At 34.9% G+C, this 16,992-nt stretch overlaps 1 protein-coding gene across 6 annotated transcripts in view; it reads left to right on the top strand.

Moving 5' to 3' along the window:
* Positions 1-16,992, top strand: part of aff4 (AF4/FMR2 family, member 4) — a 60,554-nt gene that overhangs the window by 36,889 nt on the left and 6,673 nt on the right. For 5 of the 6 annotated variants that reach the window (XM_073824188.1, XM_073824186.1, XM_073824187.1 and 2 more), the window contains 12 exons: positions 215-245; positions 340-406; positions 2,429-2,521; positions 3,562-3,709; positions 6,050-6,868; positions 7,777-7,868; positions 10,450-10,669; positions 11,857-11,945; positions 12,329-12,392; positions 13,768-13,904; positions 14,489-14,560; positions 15,104-15,197. In XM_073824188.1, coding sequence (XP_073680289.1) covers positions 215-245; positions 340-406; positions 2,429-2,521; positions 3,562-3,709; positions 6,050-6,868; positions 7,777-7,868; positions 10,450-10,669; positions 11,857-11,945; positions 12,329-12,392; positions 13,768-13,904; positions 14,489-14,560; positions 15,104-15,197 — 1,926 coding nt within the window. The remainder of the gene's footprint in view (positions 1-214; positions 246-339; positions 407-2,428; positions 2,522-3,561; positions 3,710-6,049; positions 6,869-7,776; positions 7,869-10,449; positions 10,670-11,856; positions 11,946-12,328; positions 12,393-13,767; positions 13,905-14,488; positions 14,561-15,103; positions 15,198-16,992) is intronic. The other variant, XM_073824185.1, reaches the window with a different exon arrangement.

Below are 16,992 nucleotides of genomic sequence, written 5' to 3'. Positions count from 1 at the left end.
CACATTTGAACATATTTAGATACATAATCTGTACTTCACAGTCTATGAATGTCATTATATCATCAATTTGTTCGCTGAATGTATAACCAGATTCATTTTGGTCACCAGAAAGTGACCGGAATAATTTTGAACTTTTATAACTTGTTTTAGACCAGTGAAATATTTTTGAGACGTTTGTCTAATTAATGTGCAACTGTTATCTTCTTTGTTATAGGATACCCAGCACCTGTCTTTTGGGGCCCAAAGTAAGTTCTAGAAATCATTTTATGAGTCTATAGTGAGTCTTTGCACTTTTGTAGTGATGCATTTTGTGTGCTGACGATTATTTTCCCTTCTTAGAAAAAGTCTCAGGAAAGAGCGCATCCACCAGTCACCCGTCAAAGCCATACGACAACGACCAGTCCAAGTGAGTCACTGATATACTTGCATCTACCTGGAGCTTTTTCTGTTTAAATTACTTGTTATCTTTAAAGAGTTTAGTCAAGCATCAGACTGTAGATTGATATAAGATTCATTTTAGATCTGCAGATCTTTGAGTCTTTCCTGTTCACATATATATACACATTTATGAGCAGGATATTTGCTGTCATCTCATTAATATCAGATGATGTACATCCCCGATGCAAAACTTTCCAAAGTTTATGCAAGGAAAAACTGATCCTAGGAAGCAGTTGTGAACCTCATTTACTACATAAATTAAGATGAGGACATGAAATGTTATTTGAGAAGGATAAAGTGTTTATTATCTTAAATCCATTGCATTGTACATAACCGTAACTAAGAAGTTGGTTCAGTCTTGTTTTTATCAGTTAAGAAATATTTCTAAGGTGAGATGGTTTTTGAATTTCGAAGATGCAGAGAAGCTTATTCAGGCTTTTATTTCTTCCCGTCTTGACTATTGTAGTGCCTTGTTTTCTTCTTTGATTCATCGTAATTTATCGCGTTTACAATTAGTGCAGAATGCTGCAGCCAGATTATCGACACAAACAAAGATATTTCATCGCATTACACCTGTTTTAGTTTCTTTACATTGGTTACCTGATTTTGAGATTTTATTATTGACAAAGCATTAAATGGCTTGGCACCTATGTATTTAGCTGAGCTTTTGATACTGTGTGAAACAAGGAGATTTTTGCTAGTAGTTCTGAGAACTAGATATAAAAACTAAAGGAGAGGAGAGCATTTTTTTTAGATCGTTTGATACTATGATACCCATGATGTTAGAGTATCTGAATGCGTGTCTGTTTTTAAATATCGATTGAAAACATATTTGCATAGACATGCTTTTAGTAGTTTGTGATGTCTTTTGTCTATCTATATTATTGGGTTTGATTTAGCTCTTCGTGAATGCATTTTCAATGCTTGTGTTTTTATATTGTGTAAAGCACTTTGTGTGTTACTTACTTACTTACCTACTTTTTTTATATCCATAACTAACAACACTTTTAGCAGAAAGATAAATGCTGTTACCAATATTACCGTAAACCTATAGTTAACAGTGAAGTCCTCCCATTTCATTTTACAGTAAATAGTCAATAAATGAAGATAATAGCAGTTATGGTTGAATGAAACAAGCTAGAGAAAGATGTAAAAGAAGAACCGCTGACCTCAAATACTCATATTACCCAGTGTTATTCTGTGTTTCTATTGACAACCGTTGTTATTGAGGAAAAACATTCCTTGGAATGTCATGTCTGACCAATCAGAATCAAGTATTCCAGGTCGCTATGCACAGAGCCATAGAGAAAGATATGTTTCTCTATGGCTCTGGCTATGCAATAATAAGAAAATATTCAGGGTAGGATTCAAGTGAAGCTTTATGGATGAATTATTTTTGGAATCCCTCAATAGTAAAATCGTCTTTCATTGTAAATGTATACAGCGAGGGGAAAAAATGATTTGTATAAGACACAAGGGAGCCAGAAATCTTGCTGGTTGATAGGGAATTGAATACTTATTTCAGTCATTAAAATGCAAATCAATTTCAAACTTTTTTGAAATGCGTCTTTCTGGATTTGTTTGTCATTCTGTCTCTCACTGTTCAAATAAACCTACTGTTAAAATTCGACTGATCATTTCTTTGTCAGTTGGCAAATGTACAAAACCAGCAGGGGATCAAATAATTATTTTCCCTTACTGTATTACTGCACATGTTTAATGCATTTTTTTTTAGCAATCTTGTGCTTCTGCGTATATCCTTGTTTTGGTTTCTCCTTTTGAATGACAAATATAGATTGTTGATAGCTGCTGATATAGACATGCAGGCGCAGAACATGTGTGTTAGTTTGCAGTCGGCTATAGTCTGTATGGTGGTTCAAGCACAGCTTTTTGGTCCAGACGCAGCCGAAAAACGCTAGTTTTCAGTTTTGCAGTCGGCTTGGTGTGTCCTGGGCTTTACTGATCTCCTTTTGTGTTGCTCTCAATTCAGCACGCTGCATGAAGATCTTAAACTCAGCAGCAGTGAAGACAGTGACGGAGAGCAAGATCCTGCCAAAAACACCTCCCGAAACAACTCCACAAGGTGACACACTCAAGTTCAGTATCACTCAAAAGCGCAATTTAGATTCGAGAGAGAGAGAGAGAGATGGTGTACTTTTTCGTACTTTTTTGAATCCATGGCATAAGGTGACCATGAAACATTTCTACATGCACAATTAGGTTAGCCTTAATTTAAGGAACTCCTAATTTTGTCTGGTCTACTTTCTGGACCAAAATGCATTTTGTTCTGGCCAAGAACTGCCTGCATAGACTAAAATGTAAAGCAACTAACCACAGTTTTAAATGTGGGATTTAGGGGCTGTTTTTTTCTTTTTGGTGCTGTCCAAATGAATCACACTGATTGTTGGTGTGATTGCTGTTTTGGGACATTAAACTCTATAGTGTGTTATTTCAGCATCTTGCATTATGCGCTTTGCTTCTGTCAAAAACTTAAAAGGAGTTTATCTTTGAAACATGTTAGTTGATTATGGGTTTACTTGAGCTTGTCTTGAGTTATCACCTGCTGTGGTTTTCATGGCAATGGCAATGCATCGAATGGTTGCAGGCACATTTGAGGAAATTTGCAAAAGCCTCCACATACTTTACAATCTCTAAAGCAGGGTTGCACCAGCTGTTCATACGTTCTTACTTCAATTAAAGTCTGTGCTAGAGACTTAGTAACTACTGGCTGGTTTGTAAGTAACTCTGTACTTTATTTGGTTGCACCATTTGTTCTTAATTCAGAATGTAGGTAGAAGGTCACAAGCTCTAAAAAAGTAATGCATATGTGAACAGAACGTCCAATCCAGCTATTTTATTACTCCCACTCGTTGGCTTCAGTAAATATTTAGTTTATACAAAGAGTTATGTTTTTAATAGTGCAACGTGAAAATTTTTAGTGTGTATGTTGGATCATAGTGCTCCTTTATGTCTACATGAGTCATGTAAATGATAGTTAAAGAGATGCACATTGCTCATTATGGGGGCTTTTGGTAAATTAAAGTGTATTCACTTTGATTTGTGCCTTTTGTAAAGTTGTAGTGAGTGCAACAAGAAGGTAATGAATTTGTATGTCTACCACAGTAACAACAGTAATAACAGTGAGCCTGCTGAACGAGAGGACACCAGCAGTCACAGCGGTTCGGAAAGCAGCTCCGGTTCGGACAGCGAGAGCGAGAGCAGTTCTACAGACAGCGAGAACAACGAACCACCTCGTCCTGCGTCACCCGAGGTGAATCATCTGCACAAACACATCTAGATCAACTCATCATGTGAAATGCTGAGTTACTGCAGAGCATCATTGCTTGATTATTATACAATATGTATGGTTGGGTATCGGTTTAGTGATTCCAATTCTGCTTTTCGGTTCTAGTTCTTACTGATGTAGGGTTTCGATTCCAATAAGGTGCAAAACATTCTGTTGCAGCTGAATACCATAAACAGAAATCTGCAGCCTACAGATTAAAAAAACAAGCCGCCAAAACTAACTTTTGCTTATGATTTGAGCAAAAATACCACACCAAAAAAACTAGACTAATTAATATAGATTTTAAACTTTATTGAAGACAAGTAGACAATCATTCAGAAAATAAGCACCGATAAACAAATTAGCGGTGGCACAGATAATACAGAAATGAGGGGTTGACTGATTATCTGTGCCGATATTAAGCATTTTTATGGTTATCGGTATCGGTCATTTTCAAAACCGATTTGCTGATAAAATAATTTAAATGCATTTAAAGAGTTTTTGACAGAGCCCTTGTTATTCCTAATTTTGACATTAATTTTCATTTTTACACCAGACATGTATATAGGTTCACAATATCGGTTTACTTGATATGTAATCATCTGTATCTGTTATCGGCACTGCTTTTCCGTTCTAGTTCTTACCGGTTCACAGTTTCGATTCCAATAAGTAATTTTTTTTTTTCTTTGTGCAAAACATTTTTGCAGCTGAATACCATAAACAGAAATCTGCAGCCTACAGTATATAAAAAAAAAAAGCTGCCAAAATGAACTTTCGCTTATGGTTTTAGCAAAAAAACTAGACTAAGTAATATAGATTTTAAACTTTATTAAAGACAAGTAGACAATCAGTCAGAAAATAAGAACCGATAAACAAATTGGCAGTGGCACAGATAATACAGAAATGAGGGGTTGACCAATTATCTGTGCCGATATTAAGCATCTTTATGGTTATCGGTATCGGTCATTTTAAAAACTTAAAAAAATTTAAAAGCATTTTAAAAGTTTTTGACAGAGCCCTTGTTATTCTTAATTTTGACATTTTAATTTTTACACCAGACATGTATATCGGTTCACAATAACGGCTTACTTGATCTGTAATAAGCTGAATCTGCTATCGGCCCTGCTTTTCCATTCTAGTTCTTACCAGTTCACGGTTTTAAATCCAATAAGTACTTTTTTCGGGTCGACCGATTATCTGCGCCGATATTAAGCATTTTTATGATTAAAGGTATCGGTCATTTTAAAAAACGATTTTCCAATAAAATAATTTAAAAGCATTTTAAAAGTTTTTGACAGAGCCCTTGTTATTCTTTGTTTTAACATTTAATTTTAACACCAGACATGTATATCGGTTCAAAATATCGGTTATCAGTTTCAATCGATATCTGGTATCGGCCCTGAAAAACGTGTATCGGTCGACAGATGTTAAAATCAAATGTAAAGTAACACTGTAGGTTTTTATTTTTATAAATAAAATGTATAATATTCCTTATTAAAGTTCCAAAGTTCTTTGATAAACAGTAATGACAATATAGACTGCAGTCGCTTTAAGACCGAATACACAGATCCAATTCACTGATACACATGCAACTTCAACAGTTTTTTTTTTTTTAATGTTTTTATATGATTTTGTGTGTATTTGTCATTTCAAGCACAAGATGATGTGAAAGAGAACTCTTTTGTATTTGTGCAGTATACAAGTAGCAGCTTTCTGTGGATCAGGCTTCGGATAGCTGATACTTATCAGTTAAAAAGTGGTTAAAGAACAGGTCATATGGAATTTTAAAGTGCCTTACAACAGGTTTAAATGCATCTATGGTCAGAAAGCATTGTAGTTTTCTCAGAATGTACATTTAACGATTCGTTCAAAGCAGTTCTGAGCTTAAGCTCTGAAAGCCCCTCCCTTCCATAAGCCAACTCTGCTCTGATTGGTCAGCTTACCAAGTCTTTTGAGTGCTGCTGTGACTAACTGATTAAAACAGTGCAGTTTGTAAACCAAACAAAAGGTTCGAGTTGTATTGCTGTGGTATAATGATTCTTCACATTATCATCTTTTAGCAATGACAACAAAACAAACTTGCTTTCACAGCGCAGAATACAGTGTCTTCTCGACATGATCATTTGAAGACTGTTGACATTGAAGGATAGCTATGTTACAAACTGTGAAAAATATCTTTTTCGAAAACCCATATAACCTGCTCTTTAATTGGCCCCAGTCCTTAAAATCAACTTGCAACATTCCTAGTATATTTCCCTCAACATTTCTGATATATCGGTAGATTTTATGTTATAAACTGAATTGTTTTTCCATTTGATATCACAGCGGGAGCAGCCCACGGCTAACAAATGGCAGCTGGACAACTGGTTAAACAAAGTAAACAAGTTGTCCCCAGCTTCTCCAGTGGAGAACAGCAGCACGACGCCACCAAAGTATAAGAAAGAGGGGCGAGAAACCAGCAGGATCTACAGCGGCCCGGGTTCAAAAGATGCGGCGCCCTCCACCGGGCGAGACCTTCGTCCAAACCAGAAGGGTCAAGACAGGCGAAGCCAGAAGTCTCCCGCTCAGAGCGAGGGTGGAATTCAGAGCAGCCGACGAGTGGTGGTGGGCAAGAAGCAGCCTAAAAAGCCAGAAAAGCCACCTGTGGTGGAGGAGCCGAAGGGTGGGCTCAAGGTGGAGACGGAACCCTCGCCCGAGATCCCGTCACACAGAGTCCGTGCGGCCAACAAGGGCCCCCGCAAACCCAACATCAAAAAAGAGCCCAAAACCTCCTCTCCTCGACCGGCGCAAGACAAGCGCAAGAAAACGGCCAGCAAGTCCCGAGAGTTCATAGAATCCGATTCGTCGTCGTCAGACTCAGAGGGCAACGAAAGCGTCCCCTCTTCTTCGCAGACGCCGAGAGAGCAGTATGCCGAGAACCCGTCCGTCCTGTTCTCTCCCATGCTTTCCCCCCTGAGTGACCAAGAAGGAAGGTTGCCGCCAAGACTGCTGGTGCAGATCGACCTCAATCTGCTGTCCAGAGTGCCTGGACGCGTCTACAAGGAAGCCGAGGTGAAAGTGGAGAGGGGCTCCCCTCCTGAAGTAAAAGACTTCCAGAAACAGCCGGGAGAAAAAGGACCCAGCAAAGGGAAGAGAAAACACAAGGTTGGTGGCAGCCATTTTATTTTGGGGTTTGCTCTGTTATAGTTCCTGTCTCTTTAAAGCCTGCCTTGTGAACAGCCAGTCTGCTCTGATTGGTTTATAGCTGGGCCAGTCTGTTGTGATTGGTCAACCGCTTAAAGCATGTTGAGTTTGGGGTTTAATTGTAAACATACGCTTTTGTTCAACATTTTAGGGTCATTCATTTGTCATGAAAGCTGAATTTTCAGCATCATTAGTCCAGCTTTCAGTCTCAAATGTTATGATCCTTTAGAAAACATTCTAATATGCTGATTTGCTTCTTAAGGGGAGACACTGCAGGCATAAACACAGTTTTTTCATGCACCTTTCAAGTTTGAGATTTTAGGCTTTTTTGTTTTTCATAGTGTTTTTAGTGACTAGTGAAAAGAAAACACTCAAAAGACACTGTTAAAGTCCCCTCTGTAAAAACATTTAACTCTGTCAAAATAATTAAACAAGAATTTTGAACCTGACTTCATCCATGTTTAGATTTTTGTACTAGAAATGTATGCAAATTAGTGCATATTTTATTAAATCATTTGCATATTTAAACCTAAAATAATATATAAAATATATATATTTGCAATTATCAATGTAATCAATGAACTGGGTAAGTAAGGTGATAACTATTAGTTGTTGTTATTTTACCCTATTCACATGCAGTGTCTCGCCTTAAACGTTTCTGATTAATTAACAATGTTGAAAACAGTTTTGCGGCTTCTTGTTTTTATAGAAAAGTGATTTGTTTTTTCTTTGCAAGATTCTGTGATGAATAAAAAAAATACAGAACTTGTTTATATTTTGTGTGTGTATATATATAAATATTTTGTATTTGTATTATAAATGTCTTTATGTGGCCTTGCTGAATTTATTTTTTTTAATTAAATCTTTAGTCTCTCCCACAGAATGATGATGATGGTGTCAAACCAGAAAATAAGAAGTCCAAACTGGAGGAAAAGTCATCACACAAATCAAGCAGTAAAGAGTGAGTCCATTCTGCTTCAATCCCTCAAACTTTAGAACAGAAAAGCAAATATTAACGTTGCTGAACTTTCTGTAAATGCATTATTTAATTTTTTTTTTTTAATTATTATTTTCAATCACAACAATTTTCATATACAGGTGAGCAAGCAACTGGATTATCCTTTAGCTTTAAACTGCTGAATGTTAAAAATTTTTTTTAACAATGTTTATTCCATTTGTGCAAAAAAAAAAGTCTTATTTTGCTTGCCAGTTGGATTTTATGTACCAGATCACATGTATCTACAGATTGTGGTAAACCATAAGTCACTTGGAAATTACAGTGCATCAAACATAACTTTACACTTGTTTTTCTTCTACAAAATCATTAAAATGCATGACATTGTGCTGTATTGCATTTAATGGCATAATGTTCTGGCCACAAATATATATGCTAATGTAAAATATATATGCAATATGACCCTGGACCACAAAACCAGTCATAAGGGTCATTTTGTTTTAAATTGAGATTTATAGCTGAATAAATAAGCTTATATAAGCTGATTTGTATAGGACAATATTTGGTTGAGATACAACTATTTGAAAATCTGGAATCTGGAAAAAAATCTAAATACTGAGAAAATCGCCTTTAAAGTTGTCCAAATGAAGTTCTTAGCAATGCATATTATTAATCAAAAAGTTTCGATATATTTACGATAGGAAATTTACAAAATATCTTCATGGAACAGGATCTTTACTTAATATCCCAATGATTTTTTGCATAAAAAAAAAATTGATCATTTTAACCCATACAATGTATTTTTGGTTATTGCTGCAAATACACCCGTGCTACTTACGACTGGTTTTGTGGTCCAGGGTTACATACAGTTGCAATCAAAATTGCCCCCCCAGAGACTGCAGTACTTTACAAATGATTTTGGCTCTTTCTGAAGATCCAGGACTAAATTACATCTACATCAGTTTTCTGGCATATTAAAAGTGATATTGTCAATATATAATTTAATGTTTTTGAGTTATAGGATTTTTTAATAACACAGATATGTCAGAATTATTCAACCCCTATTCAACATTGCTGTTTTAAGACAGTTATTTTTACGGTAAGTTACAAAATTGTCTTAAGCCTTTACAAACTTATTCAAAATGGAATTAGCTTGGGGTGTTACACATAGAATACTCTTAGCCCATGCATGTGCTGATAGGGAGTAGCAAATATGGTAAAGTCATCAAAGCTCACACAAAATCAGTAGAGAAGAAATAGTTTGCTCTATTAGAAAGTCTAAAACTACATGAAGATGTCTAAGACATTACATGTCCCTAGAGACACAGCTGGCAGCCGTATTCCTTAGATTAATGTGTGTTGAACCAGAAAACCTTTGAGGCTGTTGAACAAAAGCACAATATCATAAAATGTTTGATCAGATCAACTGAGAAAAACTTGCAATGTACAGCCAAAGACTTGCAAGATGACCCGACGAAAGGAGGAAAAATATTTCAATGCTGTGTACAAGAGGAACACTAGACAAGTGTAGTCTTCATGTTGAGGAATCTTGCTGAATACCACTCTTGACCAAGAAGAACAAAAAGGCTGCCTTGAACATGCCTTCATTTGGATAGACCTGTGGAGTTCTGGAAGATTGTTTTATGGAGTGATGTGTCCAAACTGGAACTTTTTGGATGTATGGATCAGATGTACGTCTGGTGCAAAAAAGACCAAGCTTATACGCAGAAGAACACCATCTCCATCATCAAACATGGAGGTGGGCCAGTCCTGTTATGGGGTTGTTTTACTGTAGCAGGAAGTGGAAAACATGACCATACAAAGGATATCATTGATTTATTAAAGTATCAGACCATTTTGGCAAACATTGTGATGCCTTTTGTGCAATGTCTGAAGCTAATAATCAATGGACTTTCCTGCAGGACAATCATCCCAAAGTATACGTTCAAATCTACCTACGCTTGGTTTAGGAATCTGTCATAAAATGTTTTTAAGCGGCCTGTTCAGTTTGCACATTTAATTCTCATTGAAAATACATGGTTGAATTTGAAGCAAGCAGTGGCAAAGTAAAAACCAAAGATTATCAGTGATCTGAAAGCTTTTTTAGGGGAGGAATGGCCCAAGATTGCAGCAGAAAGGTGACAGAAGCACCTAAGCACTTCCAGGCAGTGTTTATTGGTGGTTTTAAAGAATAAAAGATTCTACACCAAATTTACTTTCGGGGTTGAATAATTGTGAACATGAATGTTTAGAGCCAATTCGATTTTTTTTTTCTTCATTATTCATCAACTTATGTTCTCAGAATTACTCAAATGTGTGACTTTCTTTAATAGTTTACTGATGCCTTTGTTAAATTGTTTTCACACAATTTTGTTCTCTGCATCAACATGTCTTGCAGGTCAAGGGGGTTGAATAATTTTGATTGCAACTGTATGTATGTAAAAAATAATGTCTTCAAGTGCGAAAGGCATTTTTATATTGCGCTAAATCGAATAGCAGACCTCTCACATCAGTGAAGTTCAGAGTCTTCAGAGCAGAGCTACCGAGCTGTTTGTTAATCATGTTAAACCCTAAATGTTTTCTGTAGGTCGTCTAAGCGTACTCAGGACAAAGAGAAGGAGTCTGCGCCTTCTCCCTCCATTACACTGCAGCGGACGCCCAAATCTGAGCACCAGGGCCGCAAGCGGACACTCAGCCAGTCCTCCGCCTCTGTACCCAGCAGCGCCAGCAGCAAAGAAAGCAGCAAGAGCAGCTCCAACTCTAAACACCGCAAGGGTGACGACAAGCCCTTACGCAGGGAAGCCAAGGTATGTTTGGGCTTAGGGCCCACTTTATGCTAGCAGTGTTTACTGTCCCCACCTTTTACGTAAAGCGTACAGTGATGTATGGAGTGTCTGGAGGTTTTTGCAACACTTGTATAATAATTCACTGCTGCATAAAGCATGCTAAACTGCCAGCTGTGTCCCATCAGCCTGAAAGCACTTGTCTTTTCTTACTGTTTAGACTTGAGTCTTGAGGCAACACTGCAGGTGAATAGGGTAAAAAAAACTAATAGTTATCACCTTACTTACCCAGATGATTGATTACATTGATAATTGCAAACATTTTTTGCATTACACGTTTTCTAAAATGTTAAAATATGCAAATGAGCATCATCTAATGAAATATGTGCTAATTTGCATACATTTCTAGTTCAAAAATCTAAACACTGAATGAAGTCAGTTTAAAAATTCTTGTTTAATTTTTTTTTTTTTTGACATATTAGAGTCAAAGGTTTTTGTCACTCCTTTATTTGTCACTCCAAAAAGTACAGACAGAAATCAATATATTGATTATAAAATGTTGTATATAATCAAGCAAATTACATACGACAAATTCCTCTGTAAAGACCTTTAGGGTATAGACAGGAATAAAAATTTAAAGTTTGGTGTGCGTAAGTGCTACTAAAGTGGAGATTTGTGGCTCAGTGTAGGAGAAAAAACTCATTTTGAGAAAACGGCCTTTAAAAAATATGTATTGCAATTGAAATCTATTGACACACATAGATAAAGTGCTCTAAAAGAAGCACTTAAAGGTGTCTTTTGGATGTTTTCTTTCCACTAGTCTGAAAAAACACAAACCAAAAAGCCCAAAATCTCAAACTTGACAAAGTCTTAAATTCATAAAGTCATGGCATTAGATGTTGCATGCATTGCAAAAAAAAAATCTTACTCTGTATTTTTGTTTTTCAATACAAACATTTAAAACATCCTTAAATCAAGATTCCTTGAGGTGCAATATTGATCAAAATGAGTGTTTTAAAACATGGAAATTAAAATGAGTTTTTCCTTCGAAATAGGTTTTTCTGAGCCAATCGGCAGACATTTGTTCATTTTAATCATCAGTTTCTCAGAAACAATACTTCTTATGTCATTGTAAATGCATTTTGATTTGAGAATTTTTAGATATTTGTCAAGACAGTGTTTCAATGGTCTTTTTACATTTTTATTCCCAGGAGAAAAGCTCTAAAACGGAGACTCCCGTTGCAGTGCCGCCCCTCTCTGATGGCTCTAAATCTAGATCCAAACTCCTGTTTGAGGACAGGTATGGAGATTTTCCTCTTTTGTATGACACTTTGTCTATTCCTTAAGATATTTGTACATGTTAACCCAGGTTAATGGTCTATTTTCGTGAGAAGTGACTGGAAAGTTGGGAAAAAACTTCCTTAAATCAATTTTCCTTAAATTGCTAGTAAATTTCACAAATAATTACTAATAAATGGCAAGTAACACATTTTAATAAATTTTCAGTTTACAGTTTTATTAACAGAATTTTTTTACATATATTGTTATTGGTTGTCATTGTTTAATAATTACTTAACATTTTATTTTATTGTGCATTCTTTTGTCTTTTTGTTTTTGGACATTGTGTTGAAGTTTTTGAATTATTCACAGTGGTAACAGCCTATATTTAATCTGAATTTGCAGGGTTCATTCAGCTGATCATTACCTTCAAGAAGCGAAGAAACTGAAACACAACGCAGATGCTCTGGTTAGGGTTTGTTTACTGGTCTACGGTTCTTAATGAGCGTGTCAGATAATCTGCATGATATTTTCTGTGACCCCTGACCTTTTATCTTAGTCCTCTATTGAGAGCGACACAACAGGTGCTCTCCTCAAAAAGAAACACACGAGTCATTTGTGTTTCTGAATATAAAGGGCTTTTCAAGCGTCAAAACGACAAGTTTTAACACTTTTTATTTCATTAAGAATTAGAATGTGTCCAGTTTAATTTATGCATTTCTACCATGATTTAAACAAGAATGTTATTCAGTGTAACAGTGGTTCATATAATAAAGCCCCTAACTGTAATTATAAGTCTATCCTTCAAACCACTTTACCTGTTTGTCAGCAAGTTTTTATTCATTTGAACTACAATAGCATTTAGCATGATCATTTTTTTCTTTTATATAGCACTTTAGATTAGGAACCAATTCTTACTACTAACTAGTCCCTTGTTATCATGCATATTACTAGTATATGGGCTGTTTATTACTTACATACATATTCTGCATGATCATATGTGACCCTGGACCACAAAACCAGTCATAAGGGTCAATTTTTTCGAAGTAAGCTTTAAATTTATGTGTTATTTGTTAGGATAGGACAATGTTTAGCCGAGATACAACTATTTGGTGCAAAAAATATTGAGAAAATCGCTTTTAAAATTGTCCAAATGAAGTTCTTGGCAATGCATATTACTAATTAAAAATTAAGTTTTGATATATTTGTAGGAAATGTACAAAATATCTTCATGGAACATAATCTTTACTTAATATCCTAATGATTTTTGGCATAAAAGAACATTTTTTTTGCAGTTTTGACTTTTGCTACAAATATACTTGTGCAACTTAAGACGTAATGTTTTAGATCTCTTAATCCACCTCATACCTAAACTTAACAACTACCTTACTAACTATTAACAAGCAGCAAATTAGAAGTTTATTGAGGCAAAAGTCATAGTTAATAGTTAGTTAATAGTGAGAAACCAAACTGAGACCATATATTTTACCAAGTACAGGTCAGATTAAGTATGTTGTTTTATTTTTACATTTATGTATCTATTACGCTAAATAACAATGCAACATTATTTCACCCATATTTTGACATTTCATTTTCACAAAAGTTATTTGTAACATTAACGTAGATGTGTAACTTGCATTTAATGTGCTTCATATGCATATAAAATCATTTTTGTAAATTCAATTTGATGCAGACGCTAAAATGGGACGTCTCGTCTTTGACCCATATGACAAAAATACGTGTCAGAAATAAATGAAGGCATGAAAGCTGCTGATAAAAATGGAATAGGGCTTAGAAGCATCTGTTTAGAGTTTGTTTTGACTTTTATGTCGTCCTTTCCACAGATGGACAGGTTTGAGAAGGCCGTGTACTACCTGGACGCTGTGGTGTCTTTTATCGAGTGTGGAAACGCCCTGGAGAAAAGCGCCCAGGAGGCCAAATCGCCCTTCCCCATGTACGCAGAAACCGTGGAACTCATCAAGTAAGTTGTCAAAATATGTCCTCCAGTTTGTCTTTATTGTGTTTTGAGGTTAGACACTACAGGTTAATAGGGTGGGGGAAAAAAAAAATTAACCAATAGTTATCACCTTACTTACCCAGTTGATTGATTACATTGATAATTGCAAACTTTTTTTGGATTACAAGTTTTCTAAGCCATGTATTTAATGAAATATGTGCTAATTTGCATACATTTCTAGTACAAAAATCTCAAAAATACCTCATTTTGTCACTTTATAAATCAGAATAAACTTAGAACAGACAGAAAACTATGTATTTTTAATATTTTTTGGAGAATAAAATTTATTTTTAGGAGAAAAAAACTCATTTTGAAAAAACTGCCTTTAAAAATATGGATTGTAATTTAAATCTGTTGACACAAATAGATAAAGTGCTATAAAAGTAACACGTAATGGTCTCTTTTGAATGTTTTCTTTGCACTAGTCTGAAAAAAACACTATGAAAAGCCCAAAATCTCAAACTTGACAGGTGCTAAAAAATTAGTTTTTTCCTGCATTATCTCCCCTTAAGATTTTGCTCACAAATGTGTGTTTTTGTGTTTTGCAGGTACACTATGAAGCTAAAGAGCTACATGGCACCGGATGCAACCTCTGCAGACAAAAGGCTAGCAGTGCTGTGGTACGTGGAAGAAACGCATCAATTGCTCTACAAATGAACACAAGGAAGAATACGAGAATATGAAGACGATCAGGGTTTATCTGAGATTTTTTATTTCCAGCAGAATGATATTAAAGCGATAGCTCACCCACAAATGAAAATCCAGTCACTTGTTACAAACTTCGACGAGTTTCTTTGTTTTGTTAAACATGAAAGATGATATTTTGAATAATGTTGGGAACCAAATTGACTTCCATAGAATATTTTCTGTATTATGGAAGTCAGTGGCTACCGTCAACTGTTTGGTTACTAATGTTCTTCAAACTATCTTTTTATCATCAACTGAATAATGAAACTCTTGTTAGATTTGCAACAAGTGGATGGTGAGAATTTATTTTCGGCTGTTTTTAAATGTATGATCAATGTTTGATACCAGCCGTCTTTATTTGACTTTAGTAATTAAAGGAAATGGAGTTAAAGGTGTGTTACCTAAGTTAATGTGGATCCAGTGTTGTGTAAACCAGTGGCAGATCTAATCAGTGATCCGTCTCTCTCTCTCTTCAGCCTGAGGTGCCAAGCGCTCCTGTATTTGAGGCTTTTCAAGCTACGCAAAGAAAGTGCACTGAAATACTCTAAAACGCTCACTGAACACTTGAAGGTAATGGGATTTTCTGTTTTGTATATTATGCCTATAAGGTTGGCATGTCGAGGTTCCTCTTCTTAAACTCTTTGTATATGCATGCTACCAAACATATTGGGTTTGAGAATATTTGAAAGAATCAAGGCAGTATTCTATTTTATACAATTATTACATCAATTAAATATTTTTAAATATTGCAATTTAAACTGATTTACGTCAGAATCTAATGTTGTATTTATTTGTTTAGTATTAATTCATTCCGGTGTTCAAAGCTGAATTTTCAGCATCATTACTCCAGTCTAAAGTCACAAGATCCTTCAGAAATCATTCTAATGTGCTGATTTGTTATTCAAGAAACATTTCTGGTACTTTACTGTCTTGACTATCTTTACTGTTACTTTTGGTCAATCTAATGCATCCTTGATAAATATAAAAGTATTAGTTTGTTTAAAAAAATAAAAATGCATCTTACTGGACCTAAATCCCCTATTATGTTTAATAATAGTGTAGGTCTGAAATAGCGTAACGAAGACTTTGACAAAAAATGTTTGTTGACAAGTCTTTGGTATTTGTTTATACAATAAAAACCTATAGTAAATCAGTACACTAGATGAGGTAAAATACACCCGAGTCTATTGATTTGCACTTACTGGTGAAAGTGCAATATTTGAAATGCAGAAGTAAATTTCTCAAATGATAATTTTTTTTATCAGTTTAACCATTATACAGATCGACTAAAACCTGACTAAAATGCTCAAACATTTAGTTGACTTAAACTTGACTAAACAAAAACAGGACAAGGTTAATTGTCTAAATAGGATTGCTAAAATGTACATTTGTGACCCTGGACCACAAAACCAGTCTTAAGTCGCTGGGGTATATTTGTAGCAATAGCCAAAAATACATTGTATGGGTCAAAATTATTGATTTTTCTTTTATGCCAAAAATCATTAGGAAATTAAGTAAAGATCATGTTCCATGAAGATTTTTGTGAAATTCCTACTGTAAATATATCAAAATGTAATTTTTGATTAGTAGTATGCATTAAGAACTTAATTTGGACAACTTTAAAGGTAATTTTCTCAGTATTTAGATTTTTTTGCACCCTCAGATTCTAGACTTTCAAATAGATGTATCTTGGCCAAATATTGTCCTATCCTAACAAACTATATATCAATAGAAAGCTTATTTATTTAGCTTTCATGTGATGTATACATCTCAGTTTTGTCAAATTTAACCTTATGACTGATTTTGTAGTCCAGGGTCACATTTTAATAAGACTAAATTAAAATGGCAGCCAAAATGAATAGCCTACTGTATGGTTAATTAATTATAATCTTATTGCTAAAATGTCAAGTTTTCATTGATCGAAACTAGACTACATAGTAAATACTTCAGATTTTCTTGGACTAAAACTAGACTAAAATGTTGAGACTTGAGTCGATTAAAACTAAATAGGAGAAGATTGACCAAATATGATTTAAAAACAAACAAGGGCATTTTTTTAGACTACGACGGGACTACGACTAAAGAAATTGGTCTTTACTGTCTTGACTGTCTTTACTGTTACTTTTGGTCAATATAATGCATCCTTGCTAAATATAAAAGTATTTGTTTTGTTTTTTAAATAAATCTCATTAGTTGATTAGTTTAAGTATTACTTTTTAAATGTTTCTTTAAATTGAAAATGACAGCTGATGAAATGAACACTAGTCTGAAATGACAAAACTACAGAAAATATGAAAACCTTGTAGTTTGTCCATCAAGATAAACCCATGGTGTGAAATCGAGTTTGAGTTTTTCAAAATGTTAC

Source organism: Garra rufa, chromosome 19, assembly GCF_049309525.1.
Source record: "Garra rufa chromosome 19, GarRuf1.0, whole genome shotgun sequence".
NCBI lineage: Eukaryota > Metazoa > Chordata > Actinopteri > Cypriniformes > Cyprinidae > Garra > Garra rufa.
The sequence above is the reverse complement of the archived record's forward strand: the minus strand, read 5'-3'. Positions and strand labels throughout refer to the sequence as shown.